The 27,044-nt window shown below is 35.1% G+C and overlaps 1 protein-coding gene across 1 annotated transcript; it reads left to right on the top strand.

The window, feature by feature from the left end:
* The first annotated feature begins 1,098 nt into the window (after window positions 1-1,098).
* On the top strand, window positions 1,099-26,574 carry LOC149558296 (ras-related protein RHN1-like). The gene is made up of 8 exons (XM_089832572.1): window positions 1,099-1,318; window positions 3,873-3,950; window positions 4,066-4,233; window positions 14,871-14,919; window positions 15,027-15,100; window positions 22,804-22,897; window positions 26,029-26,127; window positions 26,247-26,574. Exons 1-7 carry the CDS (start codon window positions 1,280-1,282, stop codon window positions 26,124-26,126), a joined length of 600 nt encoding a protein of 199 aa, XP_089688698.1. The 5' UTR covers window positions 1,099-1,279; the 3' UTR covers window position 26,127; window positions 26,247-26,574.
* Window positions 26,575-27,044: the final 470 nt, after the last annotated feature.

Here is a 27,044-nt window from a genome sequence, read left to right as displayed (position 1 = left end):
TATATAGAATCCCTTCCCTTGCATCATGTAGGATTCATTTTCCATTATTCTAGCTTCCTTACAATAATGCTCATGGATGATTAAGTAAAACCCGCTGGGCAAGGTTTTAATAATGCACTCGTATCCCCATTAAACAACAACCTAGTCTTTAGTAAGGTTTAGGGTCGACTGATGTCCACTCCATTTCATGAAGAAAGCTTCATCTCATAGCTTTAAGATCAAGCCAAGCCATTCCCTGTTATCTACAAGGATTTTCACCACTATAGATTGAATAATGTGCCAACCCAGTTCATTCTGTTGGCCCATCTTAGTAGAACTTGAAGGGTTTGTGAAAATGTTGATTGACATACCCCCAAAAGTTGCGTTGAGTCTTTCCTCGAGAAGACTACGTGTTTTGGTAACCAAAATTTTGCTGGTAAGGAGCCCACATTGAAGGTTGTTGACTCCACTTGTTGAAAGGCCATTATCGTCAAGTCGAGCCACTATAGTTCCAATTCTCATGTTGTACAAATAACTTGACAATGTTCAGAAACCATTTTTTTGAAAAAAAAGTTATTCTTGCAAAAACAATTATTGAAAAAATAAAAATAATTTGTGGTAATCCGTATCAATCAAACCATAATTAATGTATAACATTAAAATCATAAGCCTAACACTACACCTCCCTATTATCTTCACACCAACTACTACTCACTCACCCTTCCCTTTCCTTCTCTATTAATTTTTTTTTTCCTTAGACTGCCATTTAACACCCAATAGTTGGAGAGCATATAAATTGCTTCCTTGAGTGGCCCACGGGACAAGTAATGCGCCCATTTTCCCCAACAAGGTGACCACAAAACCATAATTTCCAATATTTTTCACACTTCCAAAAGACAATCTCTTTAGATATCAAACCGCATTTTTAGACGTCCGATTAAAAAGCAATGGATTTCATCTCTGCCGCACAAAACTTCACCTCTTAACTCACGAGGCCCACGAGACTCCATGCGAGAATATTTGTTGTTTATGAACCGACACGTGTCCCTTAAGGATTCCATCGTGTGACCGGCTACTCCAAATTCAATATTACGAAAAAAAGGGTGTTTGCGTAGGCTTGAATTTAATTAAACTGGTTGTTGCTGGGGGAAGAGGAGGAGTCAATTTTTTTCCGTCAGACGGTAGAATCGAGGTGTTTTCTGTGGAGATCCAGTTTTGAGCTCCTCGGCGTTTCAGTAGACGAGGAATTTAGTGATCTTCGCAGGAATCGCACGGAATTTGATTACTGTTAGCTTTTTTAATGGCGACCATGGGGAACAACAATATGCAGGCCAAGCTGGTGAGTTTGATGCATCGATTATGATTGTATATCTGATTTATATCTGTCATGTATGAAGGATTATGTCTTTGGAGGATTTTCAAGGTTGAATTTTGTTTTTTGTTTGTTTTGTTTTGTTAAATTATGATGTTAGTCTCTTGGGGGTTTTGATTTTGGCTAAGACGCTATGGTTAATGGCGTATCTGTTTTCTGATCCTCACTCATGTAGACTCAGAGCTTTCCAATTTGTTCCAATTGGAGTTTGTGGTATCTGTAACTTGTTGATCAATATGTGAAGTAGATGATGATCAATATATTGTGTGGTTCAAAAGTAGCTTACATACCGAACTGGATAACCTTTAAAGGTGCGTTAAATAAAAAAAAAAACCTTCTGGGGTTTATGTGTCACTCAGGATGACCTTAAAAACTATCTATCCTTATTTTAGTTTCTTTAGGTTAGGCGGGCTGCTGGAGATATATGGTGAATGCATATGCACCAGATCCCAGACGATCTAGGGTCAGGTGAATGAATATGCACTGACGATTCCAATAACCTGGTGAATATGCCAAATAGGGGTAGGAATTACCCCAGTCGTTTAAATTATAAAAGCCTAATTGTCTTCATCTCCATTTACCTGGCGTGAAGTTTTTCCATTGAAGTAGGATGCACTCAGAATTGGATGTGATATATCTTACGTGATATTCTATTAGATTAATTTTTTGTTATGGGGTTTGAACCTGGGTCTTTGCTGCAAAAACATCATTAATCTACCACTTGAGACAATGTAAGTCAGACCTGAGATCCTATCGTACGTTGAATTTGCATTGAATATGCTGATGGTCACTGAAAATTCAAACCTAAGTTTTTTCTAGAATGAAAATGATTAACGATTTGGATGCATGGGACATCGACATTTGTGTTTGGGATTTGAGCCAGTAGCCTTGCAGTGAAAGCCATTGTGGATTTACAACTCGAGGCAATGAGAACGGAACTTGGGAGGTTAATGCACATTAATATTTCTGCCAGGGTTCAAATCTAGTTATTTACTATGAAGCTTCCACTCCTTTTACCATTTGGGTTAATTCAATTTGACACATTGACAATTAGACTAAGATGTTACTGGACATCAACATGTCTTCTGGGGAATTGGATATGGGGTTTTGCTTTAAAATCTCCGTTGTTACAATGAGGATAGAGTCGATGGTCTCTACTCTGTTAACTGCATACACACAAAATTCATTTATGAGTATATTTTGAGTTGTGTTTGTGACTGGCTGGCCTACTAAAGTCATGTCAGCCGGGTTTTGTTTGTCTAGATATCCTAGATGGCTTTCTCTAACTTTGTTTAAGAGTTTTATATAATCTGTGTGAGATTGATGTAGAGTTAATGTATCATGTTTGATGGTCAATATTATCTATTGTCTATTATTATTAGTTGGAAAGTTAAACATATCATTTATCAATCTGTAAGCATTGAGAAATTGAATCAACTTGAATCACAGGTAGATGAGTACTCGATCTTTTTTCCCAGCTTGGTTTTGTTTGTATAGATATCCTAGACGACTTACTATAACTACAGTTTAAGAGCTTTCTGTGTGAGTTTATGTAGAGTTAATGTATCATGTTTGATGGTCTATTTTATTTATTTATTTATATTTATCAGTTTTTGACGATAAATGTCTGGAATGAAAAGCAACCTGTAGGTATTGGGAATTTGGATAAACTTGAATTGCAAGTGCACGAGTTTTGACCTTTTTTCAGCTCAGTTCTGTTGACATAGATATCCTTGATGGCTTTCTACATCTTACTCTTATTTAAGAGTTTTATCTAATCTGTGTGAGATTGATGTTGAGTTACTGTGGTTTCAGGGTCTATTTGATTTATTTATTTATTTTTATTTGCTGAGAGGATAAACATCTGAAATCATTTATCAACCTGTGGGTGTTGAGTATCTGAATTAACTTAAATCACAGGTGCAGAAATCATTGACCTTTTTTGGTTTAGTATCATGGACTGAGGGGGATGTTCTAGATTTCATTTGGAAATATTTTTTTCTCTTATTTGATGAATAGCTTTTTGGAGAGGTTTCTTTTAGGTTATGGGTCTAGTTTTGTTCTCGATTAGATTGAATGCTTCTGAAATGTGCTGATGCAGTTTTCTTAGTTTAGAGGACCTCATATTTCACAAATTATTCTAGTGCTAATTTGTTTTTTCTCCCAGTTTCTTGGGAGTAATGGGCACATTTAGTAATTCATGTTTATAATGTCCAAGTTCCTAGCATAAATACCTTCTCGTTCTAGACAGATGTTTCACAGGAATTTGCTAATTTACTTATTAAATTTATTGGTCTTCTAATTTAGGAGTGTTGATTCTAGCTCAGGTTGGCGTTTGCTGGTTGAGATTATTCAGAGAAACAACATATTGTGATTCTTATTAGAAACAAAAAATCATGAATAGTTATAGAAAGAGTATATCAATATTATTTACCGAAACAGCAGGTTGTATGTTGTATGTCTGCATACATTTTATAAACTGCACTGCAGAGTAGCTTGTTTAATAATCTGTTCTTGGTAGGTTCTTCTTGGTGATATGGGAGCTGGAAAATCAAGCCTGGTTTTGCGATTTGTGAAAGGCCAATTTTTTGACTATCAGGTTAAATGCTTTACTACTACTATAATTCTATTTGTATAATTTTGGAAACTTGTCTTTGATTCTTCTTTCAACATTTTTTATTTAAGATGGCTTTCATGTTTTTGCTTGTAATCAGGAATCAACGATTGGAGCTGCATTTTTCTCTCAGACACTCGCTGTAAATGAGACAACTGTAAAATTTGAGATATGGGACACTGCAGGACAGGAAAGGTATCATAGTTTGGCTCCAATGTATTATCGAGGTGCTGCTGCAGCCATAATAGTATATGATATAACAAACTCGGTAGGTAATATTTTTTATGTAATTCGGTATTCACTAATGGAATTTTATGTGATTGAGAGCTGTTCTGATGTTGTACACATAATAAAACAATGTGAACTGATTTTTAGAGCAGATAAGCTATTTTGGATTAATCGATGAAATAGAAGACTTTTGTGAGTTTAATTATGTTTCAATGCTAAACTGGGTTAGCCTAGAAGACTTATAAGCAGACTTTAAATTAGGGATTCCACCTACAAAGACATGTGAAGAGAAACAATATAGATTCTTTAGTTACCCTGTAAAATATTGGTTTTAATAATGAAAGCAAAGATGTTTTCACAGATGTAAGATCAAGTGAATAAGATTCATATGAATTCCCATTGACAATGCCCAAAGAAAAGCTATAAAATTAAAATTTTCCTTAGCTGAGCATAGCAGATCATCAATGTTGATAAATGATTGATCCATGTTCCCTTCAAATGATTCGTAACCAGTGCAGTTACAGTAGAAGGAAACTTCAATGATTGAGTAAGAATTGACAACCAAACATGATAAATCTGTAAAGAAGTATAGGGGAGAAGATTCCAATTTTTTAATGAACTAAGCCAAACGTAGGAGTTTTTTGTTCAGTAAAATGACTTCTGATCAGAACCAAATGGGACACAGTAGAGCAATTCTCAAAATCTATTGAGACATTGATGACAATCTAAGTTACCGATTTGGGTTTGTGGGTTCGGGCAGTTGTTTTTTTCCTATTTGGGTTTGTGAGAGAGAGAGAGTGTGTATGTGTGTATACACACGTGTGTATATATATATATATATATATATATATATGCATTATATATACCCAAAAAAGAGAAATGTGCACAGTTGCAAAACTTAGTCATTCATAGTATGAATATATGTTGCTTGATCATTGATCAATGCCAAATGTCAAAGATATACATAAATACCCACTCATTAATCTATGTTCATGATTGTAAAGAAATTCATACTTAGAATTACTAAATTGCAAATTGAAATTTCAAAACAGAGCGTAGTTCATCAAATAATGAAGTTTGAAATGTAATGAAAAAATGGCAAGTGTTTAATAATTTATCAATGATCAAAGTATCAAATGCCCTTCAAGGGTCAAATGGGTCATCAAACAATGAGGGATCAATGGCTTCATCCCCGGCTGCAACTATATCTAGATCCTCATCATTGGAACAAACACTCTCTACAACCTTCTCTTAAAACTTGCAAAATGGGCACACCAAAATGAGAGAGCAAATGAGAGATTATATGAGTGAATTTTTGTTTATTAGGCTCCTTTTAGGGTTACATAATTATAAAAACAAACCAAAAAAAACATTATTTTAAGTTGTTTTATTTCATTTTTTGGACCCTATTGCTGTGGGTCCTCCTGGTTCGCCCTGATTGGTGCTGGCAAGGACCTGGACAAACCCACAGTCCAAAATCCGGACCCTGCCCAGACCCGCAGCGAACCTGGACCTGAATCCGGGCTGCAGGGTGTGAACCCGGCTTTGTAGATTACAACAAATTTAAGCAAGAAAGTGTGTAATATGAATGATATCCCACCAATCTAACAGGCTGCAGTGCTCCATCAATTGTATAAAAGTGCCAAATGCAAATGCCCCAAATGCGAGGGACTTGAACTGCTGTCATAACCATGGAAGATTATAAAGTGAAATTTAAAAAATGGTTAGAATTGTGTGTGTGTGTGTATATATCATGTGCTATATTAGTCCACTAAGTTTTTTGGTACTTCTGACCATGGATGTTTCACTGTGAACTTCATAAAAAACTGCACTACTGCATCAAAAAACAGAGTTTCTAGTTACAGAACCCCCCCCCACCCCCCCAACAACAGCCCCCCCAGAAAAGACAAATGACTAGCAACAGTGGGTTAGAGAATAGAGTCTGCATAATACCTGTAAAGTTAAACAGGTCAGAGATATTACATGTAAGATGATAGATTATTCCCCTTTCCTCAGTTTCTGATATAGTAGTAACCAGCTAGCACTCAATAAAAAAAAAGGTTGCAGTGGAAGATTACCTGTATATGCTCCCCAACCAGTCAATAATTCGAAGAAGACTTTAGGTTAGTCAAGTAGGAGCAAATTTAACTGTACAAGCTGAAGATTTAGGATCCCCGAATAATGACTCAGTGATGAGGAGGATGAAGTGCTGATTGTTCACACAAAATTATTGACCAATTTGAAGAATAAGAAAAGATATTTAATTTTGGGACTGCAAAAGCCCAATAATGTTAATGATCATGGATCAGTCTTACTAGCAATCTGGAATTTCCCTGGTAAGGTAAGATACTGCATGTGCATGGACCAAAACTGTTCGATGCTGCAGGACATGAACATGCAGATCGCACAAAGTGTGGGAAACTGGATATAAATTCTTTGGATTTGATCGGCTAGAAAACAAGCTTTATATTGATCCACTACCCACATGATAATAAAGGAAACGAAGCTGCCAACAATATATTCAACATGCTACTCTGTAATCTTGCCAAGTGAGAATGTAATGAATTCAACCTTGTTTTTCTGATATGGCATATATATGTCATAATGTCAGTAATGCACTGCAAGCTAGAAGAAAAGTTCAATGTGTTTGCACTCATTAGCGTGTTGGGGCTAGGAAATGGGTGCATGTGAAGCTCAATAAGATCACTGTTAGTCTCAAAATAAATAGTTTTACAGCAATCGAAGGAATGTTGCATCATTATGACATTATTGATAATGAATGTCTAGATGCAAGGCTTTAGCAGCTGTAATCTTCAAAATGTTTGCAAGGCATTTCCTTTGAGATGACTATGGTTGTAGAGGAGGAGAAGGTTTCCATTGTTACACTTCTCAAAGACATCTCTGAAAGAACAACACATATAAGATATTCTGGCTCAACAAGCTGTGGTATTAGCATACGAAGTGTACATCAAACCAGCATAGAAGATTAGGTACCCTGTATTCCACAAAAGGTGTTATCCAACATGTCTGCTCACCCCAAATCAGTAGCCCACTACATCTGTGATGACCCTCAATATGCTTCTGAATGCACTAGGTTATACTCGAAGGGAGGCATCTCCCTCAAAGTAAATATGGATACCTTCCATTGGCAAGAAACCATTAATTCTTGTCTTATGTCTTCTCTTACGAAAAAAAATTGTGGGATTGAATACCTCTTCACAATTTGAGTTTTGAAAATCAATCATCACTTGTGAGACATGAACCCGCCAGAACAGAAGAATTATCAATAATTTAGTTCATAAGAAAAGGTAAAAAGATGCAACTGGATTCAGAAGCTCCATCGATTTTCCATGAAGAAAATGAAGAATATAAGAAAGAATGTTGGTAATAGTAAAGGTAAAACAATCAATGCTTTCAATTGCAAACATTTATAAGTGCTTAAATCTTAGAGTATCTATAGCCATTCTTCAAGGAAAACAGAAGAAAGAGGCAAATCTGGAAAACAAAAGAAAGAACTGAAAGAGTTCAAGGCACCCAAATGCATGCTTATAAGAAACTGCAAGGGAGAGAAGAAGAGTCTGACTATGATGAAGAAGGAGAAGCGGATGCTGAAGAAACAAGTTCAGAAAGTAACTTATAAGAACAAAAGCCAGTACAAATACAAAATTGGGAGTTGTGACTAACATTCATTGGAATAAATTAGTTGTTCACATGTCAGGATTTACAGAGATTGTTTTGGACAAGAATCATCTGAAATCAAACAAATAAATCACCAAGTCAAACAACTGTTGATTTCCTAAGCAATGTGGGCTGCCTACGAATCATTGATGAATTAGGCAAGCAGGGAATGTCATCTTATGCTCCCATCACACTTCTGACCCAAAGCCAAAGTCCTCTCATCTTTCATGCTTTCATCATTATCAGGAATCCAAGAAACTTAGCCAAGACAGAAGCATTGCCAGAAATGTGTGCCGGATACCTTTAAAGGATGCAATATATCCAAAGCTGAAAGAGACCAATTAGTTGAGTTTTCAATGTAATTGCAGAAGGAATCTTTAATGTTGAGGAAAATGTATTCAATGATGATTTATAGATGACTTTAGCAAGGATCAAATGTCCTGGCTCCTCTAGGACTGGATTATAAATAAGCACCACCATTTTGGAGTAATGAGAAATGTGTTGTTATGAACTGTGGATTTGGAAGTTTAAACAATATGAAGTTTAGACAGGCTGAACAGAAGATAGCTTCCCTGCAAAAAGTCTTCTATCACAGAGCTGAAGAAGCACTCTGAAGCACATGAGGAACTTACAAACTAAGAAAGAAACTGAAATTCATCCATCTAGCATATGGTGTCGAGTTCGCCATCTCACAGAGTTGATGATGAACAGTTAATTTTAAGAAAATCTGGAAATATTCAATGTTTCAAACAGATCTGCTGCAGCATGATCCTCTGCAATTCTGGGTAGAAATGCAAGAATGCTAAATAGAACTAAAGAAGGAGTTCAAAAGCAAGATTAACTTGAAAAGTTTCTAATTACTAAGCTCTAGATTATGAACAAAGAAAAGAAGTGGACAACAGATCCAGGAGCTGCTGAAGGGGTGTTCATCAGCTAAGCTAGTCACCTTTCTTATGCTGTGCCTTTCTTGTCGAAAAATATCCAGACTTTGAAATGGAAAAGATGAGGTTTGTCATTAATTACAGACCTTAAATGATATTGTTGTTCCTTCCATATACCACTTTCGAGGTTTGTCATTAATGGTAGAGGTTGCCAGCTCTAAGAGATAATACAATTTTGATAGTAAGTCTCATTTTTGCCAAATCAGGATGCAAGAAGACAAATGTAAGCCTGGTTTTCAAGTTGCACATGGTGATTATGGATTGAATGTAATGCCTTTCAGACCAGGCACAAGTTCTGGTCCCATTCAATTCATTTATTTCTGTGTATATGGATCACATTTTGGTTTTAAGTAGTAATGTGCCCGAGTAAGTTGAGCATTGAAGAAATCTGTATAATTTTATTATTTATATATACCAGTGGGAAAGCTCTGTCTGAATCCAAACTACATGCTGGCCAAATTGATAGAATTCCTAGGATACAAACTTTCTGTGGAGGAAGTAATTTTGAGGGCCATTTCTTTTGTGGTCCACCAGTCTTTGGATTTATACAATGTTGAATTATTTTTTCACTAGCTACTTTGGGAAGATAAAGCAAGACAGTGGGGCACATTAGAGAATAGATTCTGCCATGAAATGGGGCTTGCACTGTAACATTCCAGAAGATAAAGGAAAGATGCTAAAGTCTACAAGCACTCCAAATGCCACTAAAAGATTATCATTTTGAGCCATGTACTTCACTACCGTATGGTCTGCAGTCTTGCTCCAAAAATGACCCAACAATTTCAGGAACTCTGTCAATACTGGAGTGGTACTTTCTTACGAGCATTAACAAGATACATGATTTATGAGAAAGAAATCCTGGATCAAAACAAGGCGATTTTCTTTAAATCTGAGAAATTCAGTGTATGGTGATAATAAGGCAAACAAATTACTCATAAACAACAACCAAGTCGAAAACCTTGCTCAGTGGAGAGTGGCTGGTAGTCTCTTTACTGTCCCTTACATGAAAGGGAAGTAGCCAATTAAGTGGTTTCATTTATGTTGCATGGCTGTTATCTCTCTGTAGAATTTGACTAGGATATAACGTATTTAGTCAATTTTTTCCCCACTTCCTTATAGAAGTTAAGGTGGAGATTGTCAGCCCTTTTTTCATGTGGCACTCATGCCTTCATTTATTGAAAAAGTGCTGCCATTTGATGTTGCAATTTCTTTGGTGGTCACTATTTGATGCAAGAGCATCTTGCATGGGAAAATTTAAAAAAAAAATGTGGAGGAGAGAGAAAGTGATGAAAATAGAAGGAAAAATAATAAAAAAAAGAAAAAAAGGGAAAAAGGAGAAAAGAAAAAAAAGGAATTTCTATTTTTGAGGTGCATAGGTGGCGTAAATAGAAAAATAAAATAAAAATGGTTGTCATTCCATTTATCGAGGTGTGTAGGTGGAAATTCTAGAAGGTTGTGGATATTGTGGAAGGTTGTGGGTATTGTGTAGGTGGAAATTCTAGAAGGTTGTGAATATTGTGGAAGGTTGTGGATATTGTGGAATTATAGAAGGCTGTGGATAAATCATGCATTGGGTGGTAAGTGCCTATTTAAGCAAGGCATATGAGCATTTTTAATCAAGCTTTGGAAGGTCAAGCTTCAAGGTGTGATCTCTTCATTGTGGAAGCTTGGAGAGATGGAGGAAGCAAGGAGTGAGTTTTCCTGAGTCTTGGACAGAGCGCCGAATGTAAGGCAGTTTACAGCAGGATTGCGGTAGAGTTGTGAGAGTGTGGATAGAGAGCCGAATGTGAGGCAGTTTACATTTGGATCTTGGGTAAAGTTGGAGAAGAGCTAGTGGCTACAGTTTAGAAAGAAGGAGGTTGCTTGGTGGCTTGCAAGCACAAGTTGAGATCTTGGAGTTTTCTACCAGAGTGTGGATCTGGACTAGCTTGGGTTTGGATTGAATCTTGTAGAAATGTTATTGTAATTGCTATTGGATTTTCAAGTATAATAAAATTGCTTGGGAAGCATTTTGCCATTTCTTGACTCTATATTGTTGCATCTTTGGTTATGAGTTGGTAGGGTGGTGTGGCCGCCTTCATCACTATCTCACTCTTGGCTGTTGTTGGCAGTATTTTGAACGCGTTGTCAATTGTATTTGGCCCATGGGGGTCAAAATCATTAGAACTTAGTGTCCATATACAATGTATAACTATGTCAGTTTTATCGTCAATCCTATGCAGTCCACTTAAATGTTTAGTTTGTCAAACTTTACAAAGGGGGCACATGTCATGATTCCCATATTCTACCTCCTCATATCATGCAGCCAGCCAAGCCACTTTGTGTCTAATTGCTTATATTTGTCTTACTCCTTCCTGATGAATTTTTCACTTGACATGCTTGTGGTCAAATTTGCTGACATTGGCGATTTTCAAGACAAGTAATAGTTGACATTAGTAAATACATACAATAGAATTATAAATGAATTAATATTCCAATTTCATGGGCTCTCCTCTTTTGCCAGATTAAACTTTTGTATTTGTAGCCTCATCACTTTCTCGTTGGATAGTTGCGCAAATGGTGCCATGTCCACTATGACTGCTTCCATTGTATGGGTTTACTCCCTTTTTGCATATGGTAGAATATATTCTACAGTATACCAACAAAATGTTTGCCCGATTTCCTTTTCATTAATATTTATCTTTTGAATGAATTCCATGTCAATAATAGTATTCAGCTAAAGGCTTCCCCATTTGGCAAAATGCAGGGTAACATAGGTTTCTATCCATTTTACTTCCGCAATTCCAAATTGACGATTGTTTTCTTGATCTTGAGAGGATGTGTGAAGAACATATCTATGCTACTACAGTAGAGAGTTGGGGTCAATTAGATTGGAATTAAAGGGTTTATAGTGAAATTAGGGTTTTCACTAAATTTGCTATCAAGGCTACAAATTAGAGAATTTCTAGGAGATCTTTTTGGGAAGTGAGATCCAAGACATTAAACTATAGAATTTTTTTAGATTGATTGGATTTTTTTTGTTTCATTAATTGCAAAATTAGAGTTTGCACCAAATTCACCTCCAATGCTACAAATTAGGTTAGTTCTTGGGTATATTCTTTTGGGTGGTTAGTTCTTCACAACAAGAATTGGTGAAGAAGAAGGAGAAGAAGTTGTAAAACAAAAGAGAGATGAACAAGTATCAAGAGAAAAAAAGAGAAAGAAGGTGATGAATATTTTATATAGAAGTATCCATAAGTGATTAATATTGAGGACAATGCTTTTGTAAAGGAGGCATTGACATGTCCCTAACACTATAGCGTGTATTGGAAATCAGCTCGGGGTTAACTCTAAAATAAGTTATAGAATCATTATGATAATCATATATAAGTAGTTAAGTCAACTTGATATATAAGTCAGTCTGGGTGGCTTCCAAGGCAAAATGAGGCATCTATAGGAGCTAGTGGATTATTATTATTGTCATGTTAGAGTATTTTGTTCTTATTGAGTACTATTTGGAGGTATCTCCCTTCAATAGAAGTGGCATATCAATATGGAGTATTTTCAGCATATTTGTTATTATATTGAATATTCTTCCATTTTTAAAGTTGTTTCATTAAAGAGAGAACATAAAAATGAAATATGTGGCAATCACATAATGATAAAGAAAAATAGGCCACTTTGAGTTGGCAAATCTTTAGATATCTCAAATGGGAACACAATATACAATATTTCATATATTCACATTTTAAACTACTTGTAGTCAAACAATTTACACGATAAAACATAATAGGAAATTTGCTTCAGATACCAGATAATAATATGTCATGTTGAGGGGGCAATCTCCTAATCCATTTCAAGTGAGACACCTCCAATAGTCTTTAATAAGAGTGCTGTAACAACCTAAATTCACATGAAACTAAAACTAACTTAATCAATTTACTTTATAGGAAATAAGTTCATGGAAGGAAATAAATAATGCTTTAACAGATAACTTGAACAAAACTGAACTTGATCATGCTGATCATATCATTTGATCCTCCCCGGAAAGTTTGCACATCAAGGGCAAAAGAGTATCATCAAGGTTTTTTACCACCCAACCATGGATCTTTTGATCGTGATGGTCACCTGCACAACTTCCAGAAAAAGTAACCCAGCCCTTCTCAGGAGTACATGAGTACGATATCCATTGTCTTGCCATCCAAGATTTGGTTGAACCCACAACTGTCTTAGCCAATCTTCCTAAAGATATCCTTCCCTAATAGGTGACCTTCATAGCTAAAGGTTGCACTACTGGTCCTAGTGACTGATGTATACTACCTGTAGCATAGTACCTCTGTGGCCAAGGTTTTGCAAGTACAAGCAGATATCTTGTGCTGTCAATGTTACCAAAATTTGTTCCATGGACCTTTTGGTCCGTTACATTGGATATCATAACCTTGATGACATTAACCTTTTTGTTGGTAAGACACTATTAAAGTCTATGTTCTACGCCATCCCAGGGCTGTACGTTTAACTGGCTTAGTCCAATATAGATTTAAGAGTTTCAAAATGGTTCAACATAAAACTCAAGTTTCAAGTTCTAACACCTCTCTGATTTGAAATCCAGAGGGACAATACAAAAACAAATCTAAGGTGGATCCAACAGGGAAGACCCTAATTAGGACCATTCCATAATTTCCTAAGCCCCAAGGATTCTGGCTTAACAGGGTTTCAACTGTATATTCACAAAGATTAACAATTATGTTCACTTAAAAAGCTCAGTCATTATTTCTTTAATAAAATTGGCATGCTTGTAGATTTTGCATGATCCATAATCAAATAATATAACATGCAGATTGCATGGACAGAAAAGTAGCCGTGTTACATATATTTTAATGCCAACTATCCAAGATGTAGATATATGATGCTATGAAGCAGAGATAGTATTTTGATACGGATATGTACTGCCTTGATGTAGATTATGATGCCATGATGCAACTTAATAAAAGCTTGACGTAGAGCATAAAGCCATGATGCAACTTAATAAAGCCTCAATGTAGAGCATAATGCCAAGATGTAACTGTATGAGCCATGATGCAGATATTTTAATGCCATGTTGCTGACATGGAATCATGATGCAATTGTGAATGCTGTGCACAAATATGTAAGCCATTACACAGATGTATATGATGCCATATTACAAAAATATAATAATCCATGGCACAGCTAAGAAAATGGTCAAGTACAAGTCTACATGTACAAACAAACGAATACATGACTGAAGATACTATCAAACATTACAATCATTTCATGATGCTAAACATTTGTTCAACGTAGAATGTGTTTTCAATTTCCAACAAAAAATATGAATTCATCCTTTAAATTCAAGAGCAAAATCCAAATGAGTAATACAATTACCTGCTCGATGAATGATCAATGAGAGAGATCAAGACTCACAGAGCCATATCCAAAGCGGTAGAAAAGGACAAGCAAGAAATGGTGCTAAGCATCCAAAACCTTAAAAAAGGCTCCCCCAAAATCGCAAGAAAGAACCAAGAAGAATGAGCTCTCCTTGCCGATCACCAAGCTTTTAGCTTGGTGGCCGCAAAAGTAACTCCCTTCTTGCCAAGGTAGCAAGAGGGAGTTACTCTTGCTGCCCTTGGCAAATTTTTTTCCCAAAAAATCCATCAAATGAAGGCATAACATCCAATATTATAACACTCAAAAAAACTGCAAGGCAGAAATTCAGCGACTGCCATACGGCACCTTATTTTTCTGTGTTTACAAACATGGTTTCAGGGCTTTAGAATATGGTTTCATCGTTCAGTTGGTCGCTGATCCCTTGACAAGTACTTACAAGCAAACTTGCAAATACTTGCTACTGATCTGGCCTTTTGGTTGCAGGCAAGTCTGGGGGCTAGTAGTACAGTTTTTTCTCATGAATATGCTGCAATTTTAGAAAATTCGATAAGAAAAAATTAAAACAATTTTCCAAAACATTTGTAACTGATATATGTTGCAATTATACTTAAAGACATATTTGAACTTGCCTTTGAACTTAATATAGGTGTTTTAATCCAAAATCTTGCACATGCAGGATTCTTTTACCCGAGCAAAGAATTGGGTGCAGGAGCTTTTAAAGCAAGGTATTATCATTATATCTGGAAAGTTATGATGGATTTTTGAGAACCGATCTGAGTGAGCTCTAATGATCTGGAAATTCTACTTACTAAGGAACAAGCTTTATATGCAGGCAACCCAAACTTGGTAATGGCACTTGCTGGAAACAAGTCTGATATGACAGCCAAGCGCAAGGTTGAACCAGAGGTATTATTACTTTTTAAGTTTTTTGGTAACTTTTAAGTGAGATTTTTGGGTTACTGACTTGGTTGTTAAATTTTATATAACCAGAGTGATATTTTCTTTGATATCTTAAACAAACCATTTGTGCTGCATACTTCCTCAATTCGTACATACATATTGAAACTACATGCAAAGTTTATCGCCCTCTTTCTTTAAGCCTATATGTTAGATCACAGGTCTTTTCATTTGAAAATTCTGTCATCCGTTAAGATTTCCAAGTCAACAAATTATTTGCATGGAATTTGATAGGCTGACATTTATTTTGAATGGAATTTAAGCATTTTATTAAATTATAGTAGATTCCATTAGGATGACTTTATGTTAGTCAATCTCATGGATTGTGTGGATTAGTATTAAGAAGCTTGGATCAACACATACAAGGTGATGTAAAAAGGCCTTGCTTCTGTGATCAGAGATATGTTGCCCAAATAGGTGGGTCTGTCAAGCTTTGATCTAAACAGTAACATTTACATTTTATCCTTAATATATATTTCTTAGGCTGACAGTCGACTTAAAACACTTCAAGTTAAAACACTTCACCACAACATCACATGCCTACTCTGGTAATGGAGGCAAACACTACATGTAGATATCTGTAGTGTTGCTAAAACAAGGCAATAGTGCCAATTAGTCATTTTGCATGCTTTTATTAACATACTCATACAATAATAATAAATATTCATATTATTAACCTCTTTTTAAGGTTTGTTGTCATCTCATGTTACCATTATAATAGATGTGATGAACTGTTAAATGGGCCACAGAATTCCTTTGCTTTGTGTGAACTGAATCGTATAACAGATGTAATGAACTGAATATTCCTTCCACTTCCTAAACAAGGTTTTAGGTACTTGGTGTGGTGAGTTACTCAGTCCGAATTGGGGCTGGCCCAAATGGTGCCTACTGGTTCTTGTTACCAGACTAAGGACTTAGCAAGTCTGAATGAGTAGCATGTGAATGATTTGTTTCCTAAGTCTTTAAGGTAGAGTATAATGTACATGGATTTAGGTATGTTAGTTTTTAGGGAGAATCACTGCAAGTGTATAAACATTGCCTCTTTAAGGTAAATATTTTCCAAAGGCAACTTTCTCTCTTATATTTATAATGAATATAAGTCATGAGGAGACATGTCTATTTGTTGATTAGACAATTAATAACAATAAATTATATATATATATTATTTTATCTGGCTAAATCTATAAAATATCAACACTTCGTCTTAGCTAGAGAGGATTAACACATTTATTACTTAAATGTAATATCAAGTTAGCAAGATTAAGGATATCTTTGATCATAAGATATCTATCATTTTGATATCATATTTGATATCAAAAGTATTGGTCTCCTAGAATATCGATATTCGATATCTACCAAGTACTCAAAAGTTTTAATATCACATATGATATCATGAGTATTGGTCTCCCAGAATACATGATATTCACCGATTACTAAAAAATGTTTGATATCACATCTGATATCATGAATATTGGTCTCTTAGAATATCAATGATATTCACCAAATACTCAAAAGGTTTTGATATCACATCTGATATCAAGAGTATTGGCCTCCCAGAATATCAATGATATTCACCAAGTACTCAAAATAAGGTTTTGATATCACATTTGATATCAAGAGTATTGGCCTTCCAGAATATCAATAATATTCACCAAATACTCTTTGAGTAATGGCCTTCTAGAATGTTGAGATGCAAGGCATTCACCATATACTCAATTGTTTGATCTCATAATACAAGTTGTTGTAAGATCGTCACCTTACAATAACTTCTGCAAATACAAGTGACATCTTTTGGAAATCGTCACTTCCTCATGATGTACACAGGGGGTAGGCCCATTAAATTATACAATCACACATATGGACTTTCAAATTCCCTTTGAATATCAATCTCCAGAGCTCCTCATCCAATGTTGCCTCTGATCTAGTGTCAAACTCCCTCTAAATCTCAATCTTCTTCTTCCTGCAATAACATATTCGGAGGAAAAGATCAAGGTATATAGCTCTAGTATAATACCCAAGGGTACTAATTTTTCAAAATAAGATCATTTTAATTTAATATAGATCCAACTTAAATCTATATTTTCAATATATTTTCTTATTAATGCCACATTATAATCTATAGTGACCAATTTAACTTATATTCTTTACAAATTATTTAGAAAATATATTAATCATATAATTTATCACAACTTATATCTTTCATTTATAGTATTCCATATAATGTCAAACATAATAAGGGACTTAATGAAATAAATAAGCATAAAAAGCATAACTTCAAATATTACTCATTAAACATATAAATGAACTGTGATATTGCTATTAGGATTTAACTGTGTGATTTTTGAGTCAAACTCATTGATCCATGTTTCATGAATAGCGATTCAACATGAATCCATATCTCATGAGAATAAATGGAACACTTAGCACTCATTTTATCTAGGTGATGCTCACAGGGGTGAAGCACTAGGACTTATTGAGAGGTCACCCATCCCAGTACTACTCCAGCCTGAGTGCGCTTAACTACGGAGTTTCCTCCATGGGTAAACCCAAAGCTTGCAACCCCATTTGCAAAACCTTCACCAAGTGTTGTGCCTTATGAACCATTCATTAGAAAGCCTCTTAAGCTCATCAATTGATAGGTAGGAGATAATTTCCACAGCAAGTCAAATTGTGATATTGCTATCAGGATTTAACTGTGTGATTTTTGAGTCAAACTCATTGACCCATGTTTCATGAGTAGTGATTCAACATGAATCCATCTCTCATGAGAATAAATGGAAGACTTAGCACTCACTGGATCTAGGTGATGCTCATAGGGGTGAAGCACCGGGAAATTATCTCCTGCTTATCAATATAAATGAACATCAATAAAGCATACCTTTATTATATATTCATAACTTTAATTATAAAAGTAAACGCATACCTTCATACGCTATAACTTTAATTATAAAAGTAAATGCATACCTTCATACTTATTGGTGCCTTTTACCTTAATACTCCGATTAATGTTACCATCTATATGATAAACTGTACAAAGACACCCATGTTAGACCCTGAGTTGCAATGTGTGACATTCTTCTACAGTCACGGTCCTGAACCTGTGCATATCTAAGTTTGACAGTAACCATTAATTAATATTCCACACAGGATGCACGATCATTCCTCAGCCAAACCTACCAATATGCTCATCTTTGAGCTTAGGGCCATTGTGAACTCACTTTCAGTATAGAATCACGACAATTTATACAATTTATGCTCCATCGTACCTACTTGAAAGGTATTTCCACACTAATCTGACCGGCTGTCTGCATCAATCACTCCCTCAGTCCCATGGCTGTGGACGAGACATAAAAAGAGAGAATGAATAGAACAAGAATTTGGAAATCCTGTCTATATATATGTTCCGTGGCTTTTGACATCGATATGGGAACCTCGAGTATTGGTACAAATAAAAATGTATTTTAAATTTCCAACTTCTTGTAGATGCAGAGATGTTAGCAGTTCATTCAACAGTATAATATTGCTTCATCAATCTTATGCAATCCCTTATGAATGGATTCAAATCTCCTAAGGACAGTGATTGTTCTTGCTATATATTCACCACCACTATGTCAAGGAACTCCATATATTTCTGCCAAGGATTTTATAAATAAGGATTTGAGTCAATGATTAGCGATTTTAATCCCTGTGTTTGCACATCACAAACGTGGTCCTCTTCATTGAATGCAGTCTTATCTGTGGCATTTGTTCCTACACAGCCCCTTTATTTCGGTTCACTTATTAGATGGGTCTTCAAATTTATTTGTATTATATTATTATCTCACTTCATTATATTCACTACCTTCGTGAAATACTCAATTGTTGATTTATACTTGAGTATTATCTATCTCCACCAAGATAAAATTTTCCACGTATATAGACACATTTCAATTATAATCTGCAATGGTAGAGTGTTCTAAGAGGCTCTATACAGATCACTCCCATCGTGTTGACATTTGAAAAGAAATTAAAGCTTCTGCAAAATATCTTTGTGAGATCTTTGATAGTCCCAGATCTTAACTTCATGTTCATTGACTAGGGCTCTTTGAATGGATACGGATGCAATCTCATTGTGCACCACCTACATATTGCAAACACTAAAATGTAAAGGGGAACACAGTTCTCCTGCAAAAAGTTCAAGGCAAATCTGATATGTTGTTTGATCCAAGTTGTAACATTGCAGCAACTGAAAAATGCACACGGCTTATGACTCACTGTGATCCGTTCCCATTCCATCATGAAATTAATCTGAAATTATATTTTTCGCCTCTGAGCACATGCAACTTTGTTTATGGTAAAGCAACATTGCATCTAAATAAGTTGGTGACTCACATTGTTTCGTTGAAGTCAAATAGGCCTAGAAAGGAATCTGCTCCGATACCATGTTAGTTTTTAGGGAGAATCGCTGCAAGTGTATAAACATCGCATCTTTAAGGTATATATTTTCCAAAGGCAGCTTTCTCTCTTATATTTATAATGAATATAATTCACGAGGAGACGGGACATGTCTATTCATTAATTAGACAATTAATAACAATAAATTATATATATTTTATTTTATCCAACTAAAGTTATAAAACATCAACAAGGTACATCACTATCTTTCAAGATCTCCTAATATGGATATGGTATTGGAATCTTTGTTAATTGTTTGGTGTCTGGTTTTAGGTTTCATGAATTCTTCCTATAGTTAAATAACAAATTAGTCATTTGCAGCAGTAAGAAAATCTATAGATTCAATGCATTGTTGGCAGAGATAAGATTATATGCAAATCAAGAAATTGTAAGCAATAAACAAATCGGATCTAGTTGATTCATATGTGATACATAAGCAATGAATACCTCATATGCAGCAAAATGTAAAAAGTTGCATTCCTGGGAGCCTCTGTGCTTGTCCATTTCTTCATGTGGCTCAGCCTCTGCTCAGAACTATCTTTGCTTGTGCCAGTCAGCATTTGCACATGTTATTTTAGATTATTTTCTGCTCATGGACTTATAAATGCAAAACATTAGGTTTCAGATTTTTTTAATTCTTAAAGATATTCATCTGGATGCACAGATAACCACTTTACTGAATCCGAAAGTATCTGGCACAGAAAAAATGTTTGTGGGTACAGCATGGGCAATTATGATGCCGAATCCAGATCTATCACAAAAAAGTTCTTTCTTTTTGGATATGAGCTGGCATGATGTCCTAGCCATTTCTAGTCTGTACTGTACCTGGTAGGTTGCTACGCTACCAGGGGAGGGGGTGTATCCAGTAGCCCTGATTCAAAATTATTTGAGTACAATGAAAAAAAAAAACCATTTCCTCAAAAAATAGTTGTAGACGAGTATTGTTTTTTTTTCTAATATTGCTAAATGCCATGTTTTTTTTCGAGTTTGAGTCCAAGTCAAAAATCAGCTCACTGAATCTGTGCCCTGAGACGGAGTCTGGCAACACTATTTTGAACCTTAATTTACACAATTTTCTCATTTATATTACTGGAAATTTTAACCATCCTCCTTGTTTGCCTTGATCATCTTCAATTCCAATGAAGATAGGAATATCTATGCTGACTGTTACAAACATTTGGGATGGCATATGCTATTTTTTTGACAAGGAATGTTCGTTCTCATCTCTGCAATATGAAAAGAAAACTATGCATTGTAAAACATGGACTGAGTAAGCACTCTATGATTGCCCTTGGGCCTTGATTTTGTCAGCACTGAATCTCTGTATTCTGTCCCATCTGGTTTTTGTAACTTTACTAACTGGTTGAGTAATAATGGGGGTATGAGTGCTGTATGTTGTAAATTATGAGTTCCATCAAGTATTATTAATTAAACTAACTTGCAAAAGGGGTCTTAGATCAAGTTAAAATGTAGACATTAGAATAGCATGTCTAGATATAGTTGTTAGTTTTAATAATGCCTCCATCACAAGAATGAGAAATGCCAACAAATCTGTTGTTTAGGCCTTGTTTTATTTTATTGTGAATTGATTATAATATAATTTATTACCAAAAAAAACAGGTTACCACTATTAATGAATTAATTTATTCAGGAAAAAAGTTTCTATTGAAAATATAAATATATTCTGTAATATATTATCAAAATATATATATTGATATTGATATATAATATATAATATATTAGAATATATTTATATATTACTATATATTGGTAATGTATTATATTTTATATCTATTTTATAAGCAAAGCATATATTACCGATTGTCTTTGCTATTGGTTGAACAGCTAACTAAATGAGTGACTGAGATTAGTTTATGTTCAATTAGTAAAGTAAATCACCAGGATGGAACGTGACTTCACAGTGGAGTCATTCCCATTGGGGGCACGACTCCACGGTGGAGTCGTGCCATCCCCATAATTATATTCATATTTCCAACAAAATGCGGCATAAAATCATTGATAACAATCAACGGAAACAAGTCTTAATTCCTTCTGCGTTAGTTGACAGCTCTTCCCATTTTTTAACCTTTACAGAGTCAAATCTGACATCATATTATTTACTGCAGAGTCTCTCACCATTGTTGCAGAGTATCCTGAGACCTGAACCTGAATTGCATATAAGAAACACGGCAAAACTTAGCATTCAGATCAATAAAGTACATCGACTCTGGAGATTATATTGTGAACAGCTCATGTACATATATCTGAAGATATTGTGATTGCAGCAGACAAATTACGTCCAGTTTTGGAGGCAATAACTCAGAGATCATAGTAGAGATCACAGTGTTACAAATGGCATCCATGATTCTATAGTGATATAGCAACATATACATCATATATACTGCAAGAGAATTATATCAGAATATATATATTGAACTGATTGCAGAACTACAGAGTGGGATTAATCACAGTTTATATTACATGAAATACACACACACACACATTGATCTTGACAGATTGTAATCTGACATTAAAACAATTTCAGAGATTCATTATTTGGTTATCCACCTTCAACAGTATAGACTTTCCAGGGCACCTTGATGTATCTGTATTTGTGCTAATTAGTTAAATCTTGTTAAGAAATTCAATAACCACCACAGGTCAAAATAGGTTGAATTCAGTACAGATCAGAACAAATTCTAGTTAGTACCTCTTGCCAAGCTTTTAGCATTTGAATCATATTTCCTGTTCACACGTATTCAGAAGCAAGTTATGATTTTTGTTGTCATATCTATGGATCAACATCTTATTTGTTGTTGTGAAATATTTGAGTGGATGAGATGCCTCAACTGAAATTTGATAAATTTAAGACAATAGGGCAACATATGTCGAAACATGATTTTCATTTTTGCTGCTATTAAAAATTCTAGTAAATTAAACTACCTATAAATAAGGTGTTATTTCATTGCCAAATCTTGCGAAGCTTTTATCCTTTGTTTCATAGTGCCGGTTAGCTTCGTACTAAAGCACATAGTGTTTCTAATGTCATGCCTTTATTGAAATTTGTTGCATGCTGATTGTAGTCAATATGTAGCATCTGAATTATGAGCATTTTTTTGCATGTTAAAAGTCAATTTGTAGCATCTGAATTATAAGCATTGTTTTGCATACTAAATATGTTCCTAACTTGCTTGTGAATTCTTTGATTAATTTTCCAGGAAGCCGAAACATATGCAAAAGAAAATGGTCTGTTTTTCATGGAAACATCAGCAAAGACTGCACAAAATGTCAATGAACTTTTCTATGAAATTGGTAATTCTGACTATTATGCTAAAGATTAAGAATTTAATTTTTAAAGGTTTAATTCGTAATAAGCATCTGTTTCTGCCTCCAACTTATCACGATTTCCTAACATTTTATGACTGGCAATATTGCCTGCAAATAGAAATGGTTAAGCATTTGGGCATCGGAACCATTGTTTTAAGGGTTCGTGGATTCCGTATGGCATGGAACTGCACATATGTAATTATAAAACAATTAGATCTAAAAATATAATAAAATCTGTAAAGTCTGACATTTGAATTGACTGCAACACTGGCCTTTAAAGGCATCACAATAAGGTCATTCAGCTTGTGTAATACCTCCTTGCAAAGTTGCATGGAGATCATGCATTTTGCAAAAGGACAACTCAATAGTAAGCCAGTCATCTGACCCACATATTCATGTGTCTATAAATACAGGAGAGTGAAATAAAGTAAAGTAAAGATGCAAAAGAAATAGCTCTCTCTGGTTCTCCCACAGAGAACTTATTCTTCTTTATTCTCTATTTTTCTTGTGTTTCAGAGTATTGACATATGGGCTGACCTTGGATTTGGCATGCCAAGTTTGGACTTGGACTCTCACTCGGCCCAAAACCTGGAAAATTAATATGGTCAAATGTCAAAGGAAACCATTTTATAGAACTTACTAAAAATTGTTGTTGCAAATTTTGTCCAGGCTTGGTCTCTGATTCAGCTCAAATCGTGGCAATTTAATATGGTTAAATGTCAATGAAAATTACCGAATAGATATGCTGAAGTCAATAAAGATGAATGCTACAAATCCTGTCTGGGTGTAGACTCTGATTCAGCCCAAATCTTGGCAATTTAATAGGGTCAATTTCAATGAAATTTACTGAACAGATATTGCTGAATTCTATAAAAATGAATGTTGCAAATTTGCGCTTGGAATCTGATTTAGCCCAAAACTTGGAAAATCAATATGGTCAATTGTCAATAAAAACCACTGAAAAGATTGACTGAACTCAATAAAAAGGAGGCCCAGCATGTTGCAAATGTCATCAGGTTTGGAGACTCGACTCTGATTCAGCCCAAAATTGACCCAATGTTCAAATGCCAATGAAAATCACAGAAAATATTGACTAAAAATTAAAAATGAGTTCGATTTCTCCTTTCCATATGGGTGAAGCAGAACTGAAATTATATGTTTAAATGAGGCGAGAGGCATCTTATGAGCTTTTTTCTTTTTTCTTCTTTTGGTTATATTATTGAGTGACGACTTTCTGGCGCTAGTTCAGCTGCAGTTCCTTGGTTTTGGATTAGGATTTGACAATTTTAACTAAGAATTTCAGTTTCTGAAAATGATGGTTTGGTTGGTTTGGTCTTTAAGTCGTAAGACTTTAATCCCATGGAATCTGCTTCAACGTAGGGCTCCTTGATGCTGAAGTCTGGTGTCAATATGATCTGCATTCAAAGATCTTTTCTTCAACATCCTTGGATTTCTATCCAATATCTGAAGATACTATCACCATAATATTGTCATCAGCCATTTCCCATGAAATGCCTGTCTTATTTATTAGAATATTATAATGTTTCTTTTAACAGTCATCTTAGTCAATCTTTAGTTTAGTAGTTAATGTCTATTTTCTGTCCTAGTTACTGATTGTTTTGTTTAGAAACTTTGTCGCTGTAAATTTATAGAAGAGACTTCATCTCCATTGTTTGATATATACGACTTATCGTAACATGGTATCAAAGATGGAGATGTGGATATGACCCTCTCCTAAGGGCCTAAAACCCAGTCTCATGAAGGTTTTTTTTCTCTGATTTTTTCCCATTAAAAATAGTTGGAGTTTTGGTGTTTGGATCACTGTTACATGAATCTGTGAGTTGCGAGCTGAGTCAGGGCTCCAGAGTTTTTTGGCTTCTGGAATTTTACTTGGTCAAGTCCTGCCAGGACTCGCAGGTTCCATGGACTCTCCTGACTTTGTACGTCCTGTGGCCAGGACTCTGCTGCAGCCAGCTCAGCCATAAAGTTAAAAATAACATTTTAAAATAATTTTTTGATGATTATTTTTGGCTTATACGATCATATTGTAAGAGCAAGTTACATGTAGCAGCTATAAATAATAAAGCATAACAATTTGTCTATACAGTAGATTACAGATAGGGTTTCACTAATTTTTTTGCCAAAAAACCAGTGTTATATCGCAGACTGTAAAGTCCTGGAACTAGGTATAAAAAATTAAAATAGCACTATCAAATTTGAAAGCATTGCAATAAATAAAATGCTTTCCTTTTAAATTATTGGACATCTCTAGAACTACGATGTCCAGTTCGTTCAGATGGGTACCCAGATCAGCCACTGGTCAAACTGGTCCGGTTTGCCTGAGGGTCTGGTCCACGCAGGCCTGGTTCGAGCCAGACCATGGATCGGTCGGACTGAGACAGACTGGATGCAAAATATTTGGACCCTGATTGATCTAGACACGAATTTTGGCCTGCGGACAGTCAAGTCAGCGATCAACACTTTTTTTTTTGTAAATTTAATAAAGACTTCTCCTTCACTGTACCTTTAATGATATTTCTCTTGTTAACATGTTTTCATGCTTTGCCATTTTTTCAACTCTGGAGCAGGAGGATTTATACAAATATAACTTTAAGTTACATTTATATTTGTATAAATGCTGAGGATGTTTGAGTCTCAGTTTCGTGGGAGTTAAAATGCAGATCCTAGATTTTGGTGATTTTCAAAAAATTCTAGACTTGCCAAATTTCAGGATTCAGCAATGTTATCTCCCACAATCTGTCCTGGCTTTTTGAGGTCAATTGAAGCTGTAACAAGAAGCTGGGAAAACACTAAGAGACCCTATTTTGGACCCAAAAAAATCACTGAATATTGTTGGAAAATCAAATTTTTAAGAGGGGTTGTTAGCATAGTATGATTTTCCAGCTTACTTGTCTTCAAAAAATCATTTTGGTTATTTTCTTAGACATAAAATAAAGTATTTAATTCAAGAAAAGTGGGAAATGTAAGTGAAACTTTTGTATCTCTTATTATGAATGTTAAAACTGTAGGCTCTTCCTGTATACATTTTATTTCTTTGAATCTGATTTGTTTATTTGCTCTGTCATCTTGAACCCGAGATATTATTTTATTTGCAGCACGGAGATTGCCCAAAGCTCAGCCTGTGCAACATCCTGCAGGAATGGTTCTCACAGACCGGCCTGCTGAAAGAACAAGAAGCACATGCTGCTCTTAAGGTAAAAAAAAATTCCACATATATCATGCGTACAAGCCTTGATTGATGAAACTGTTGAAGGCTGTGCTGTATTCCTGCAAGATGCTTGCTAAATAATTCTTCCTGTAATGTCTTTGCCAGGGACCATTCACAGAACATCGTGTTTTGCATGCACCTTTCAGCTAATTATTTTTTGGCATCATGTAGGTCAAAATGTACCTTAGTATGTGGTGATCGTGTAGTACGTCTTTTTGATTTGAATAAAAATGATTTGGTCCGGTGTCATCTTTATTCTTGTCAGAAGGTTAAGTGGTTTGGAACTGATAGTATTCCCCTTTTGAGTTTATTATTAATGTGTTTATTTTCTTTCTAATTTATATTTATTTACATAAAATGACATAGTCTGTACAGAAATTTATGGTGTTGCAACCATTATAATGCAAGATATTCCTTTTCGTTTTGTTGGTTATATTTGACTTGAGAAATTTTATTGAGTGAGTCAAAAGCTGAGATCAAATACAAATTGAATACACGAGACAGATTACAATCTAAAGGGTATGGTAATTCAAAGAATCCAGTCAACTGATCTGATGCCAAATTCAAGAAGGCCGAGATACCACGATCGAGTTCGATAAAGCATAAAACAAACCTCCACAAGAATGATGTTTATTAGATGTCTTCTAACATGTATTTATGATTATGACGACAATTAACAATTGTTAGGCAAAACTGGTCTGTAAGGCTGATTAGAGTTCATCTATTTAAATAGCAGATTGTTTCTATGATCGTTGAGCTGAATGAAGAAGTTTCTAACTTATGCTTTATTGTCTTGATATTGGATTTCTTGTACTAATTTATAATTGAAAATGTCCATGTACTGAAATGATCTGAATTATGAATTCAGGTTACAATACCTGGTGTAGAACCTGTGGTATTGTG

Source organism: Cupressus sempervirens, chromosome 5 (genome assembly GCF_028749045.1).
Source record: "Cupressus sempervirens isolate cs-2001-9-10 chromosome 5, ASM2874904v1, whole genome shotgun sequence".
Lineage (NCBI taxonomy): Eukaryota > Viridiplantae > Streptophyta > Pinopsida > Cupressales > Cupressaceae > Cupressus > Cupressus sempervirens.
Note: the sequence above shows the minus strand (reverse complement) of the source record. Positions and strands in the feature narration are given on the sequence as shown.

Coding starts and splice junctions, on each gene's coding strand:
- LOC149558296 (XM_089832572.1), top strand. CDS start 1,280: ATGGCGACCATGGGGAACAACAATATGCAGGCCAAGCTG. Junction 4,234..14,870: donor TATATGATATAACAAACTCG/GTAGGTAATATT, acceptor TTGCACATGCAG/GATTCTTTTACCCGAGCAAA. Junction 15,101..22,803: donor AGCGCAAGGTTGAACCAGAG/GTATTATTACTT, acceptor TTAATTTTCCAG/GAAGCCGAAACATATGCAAA.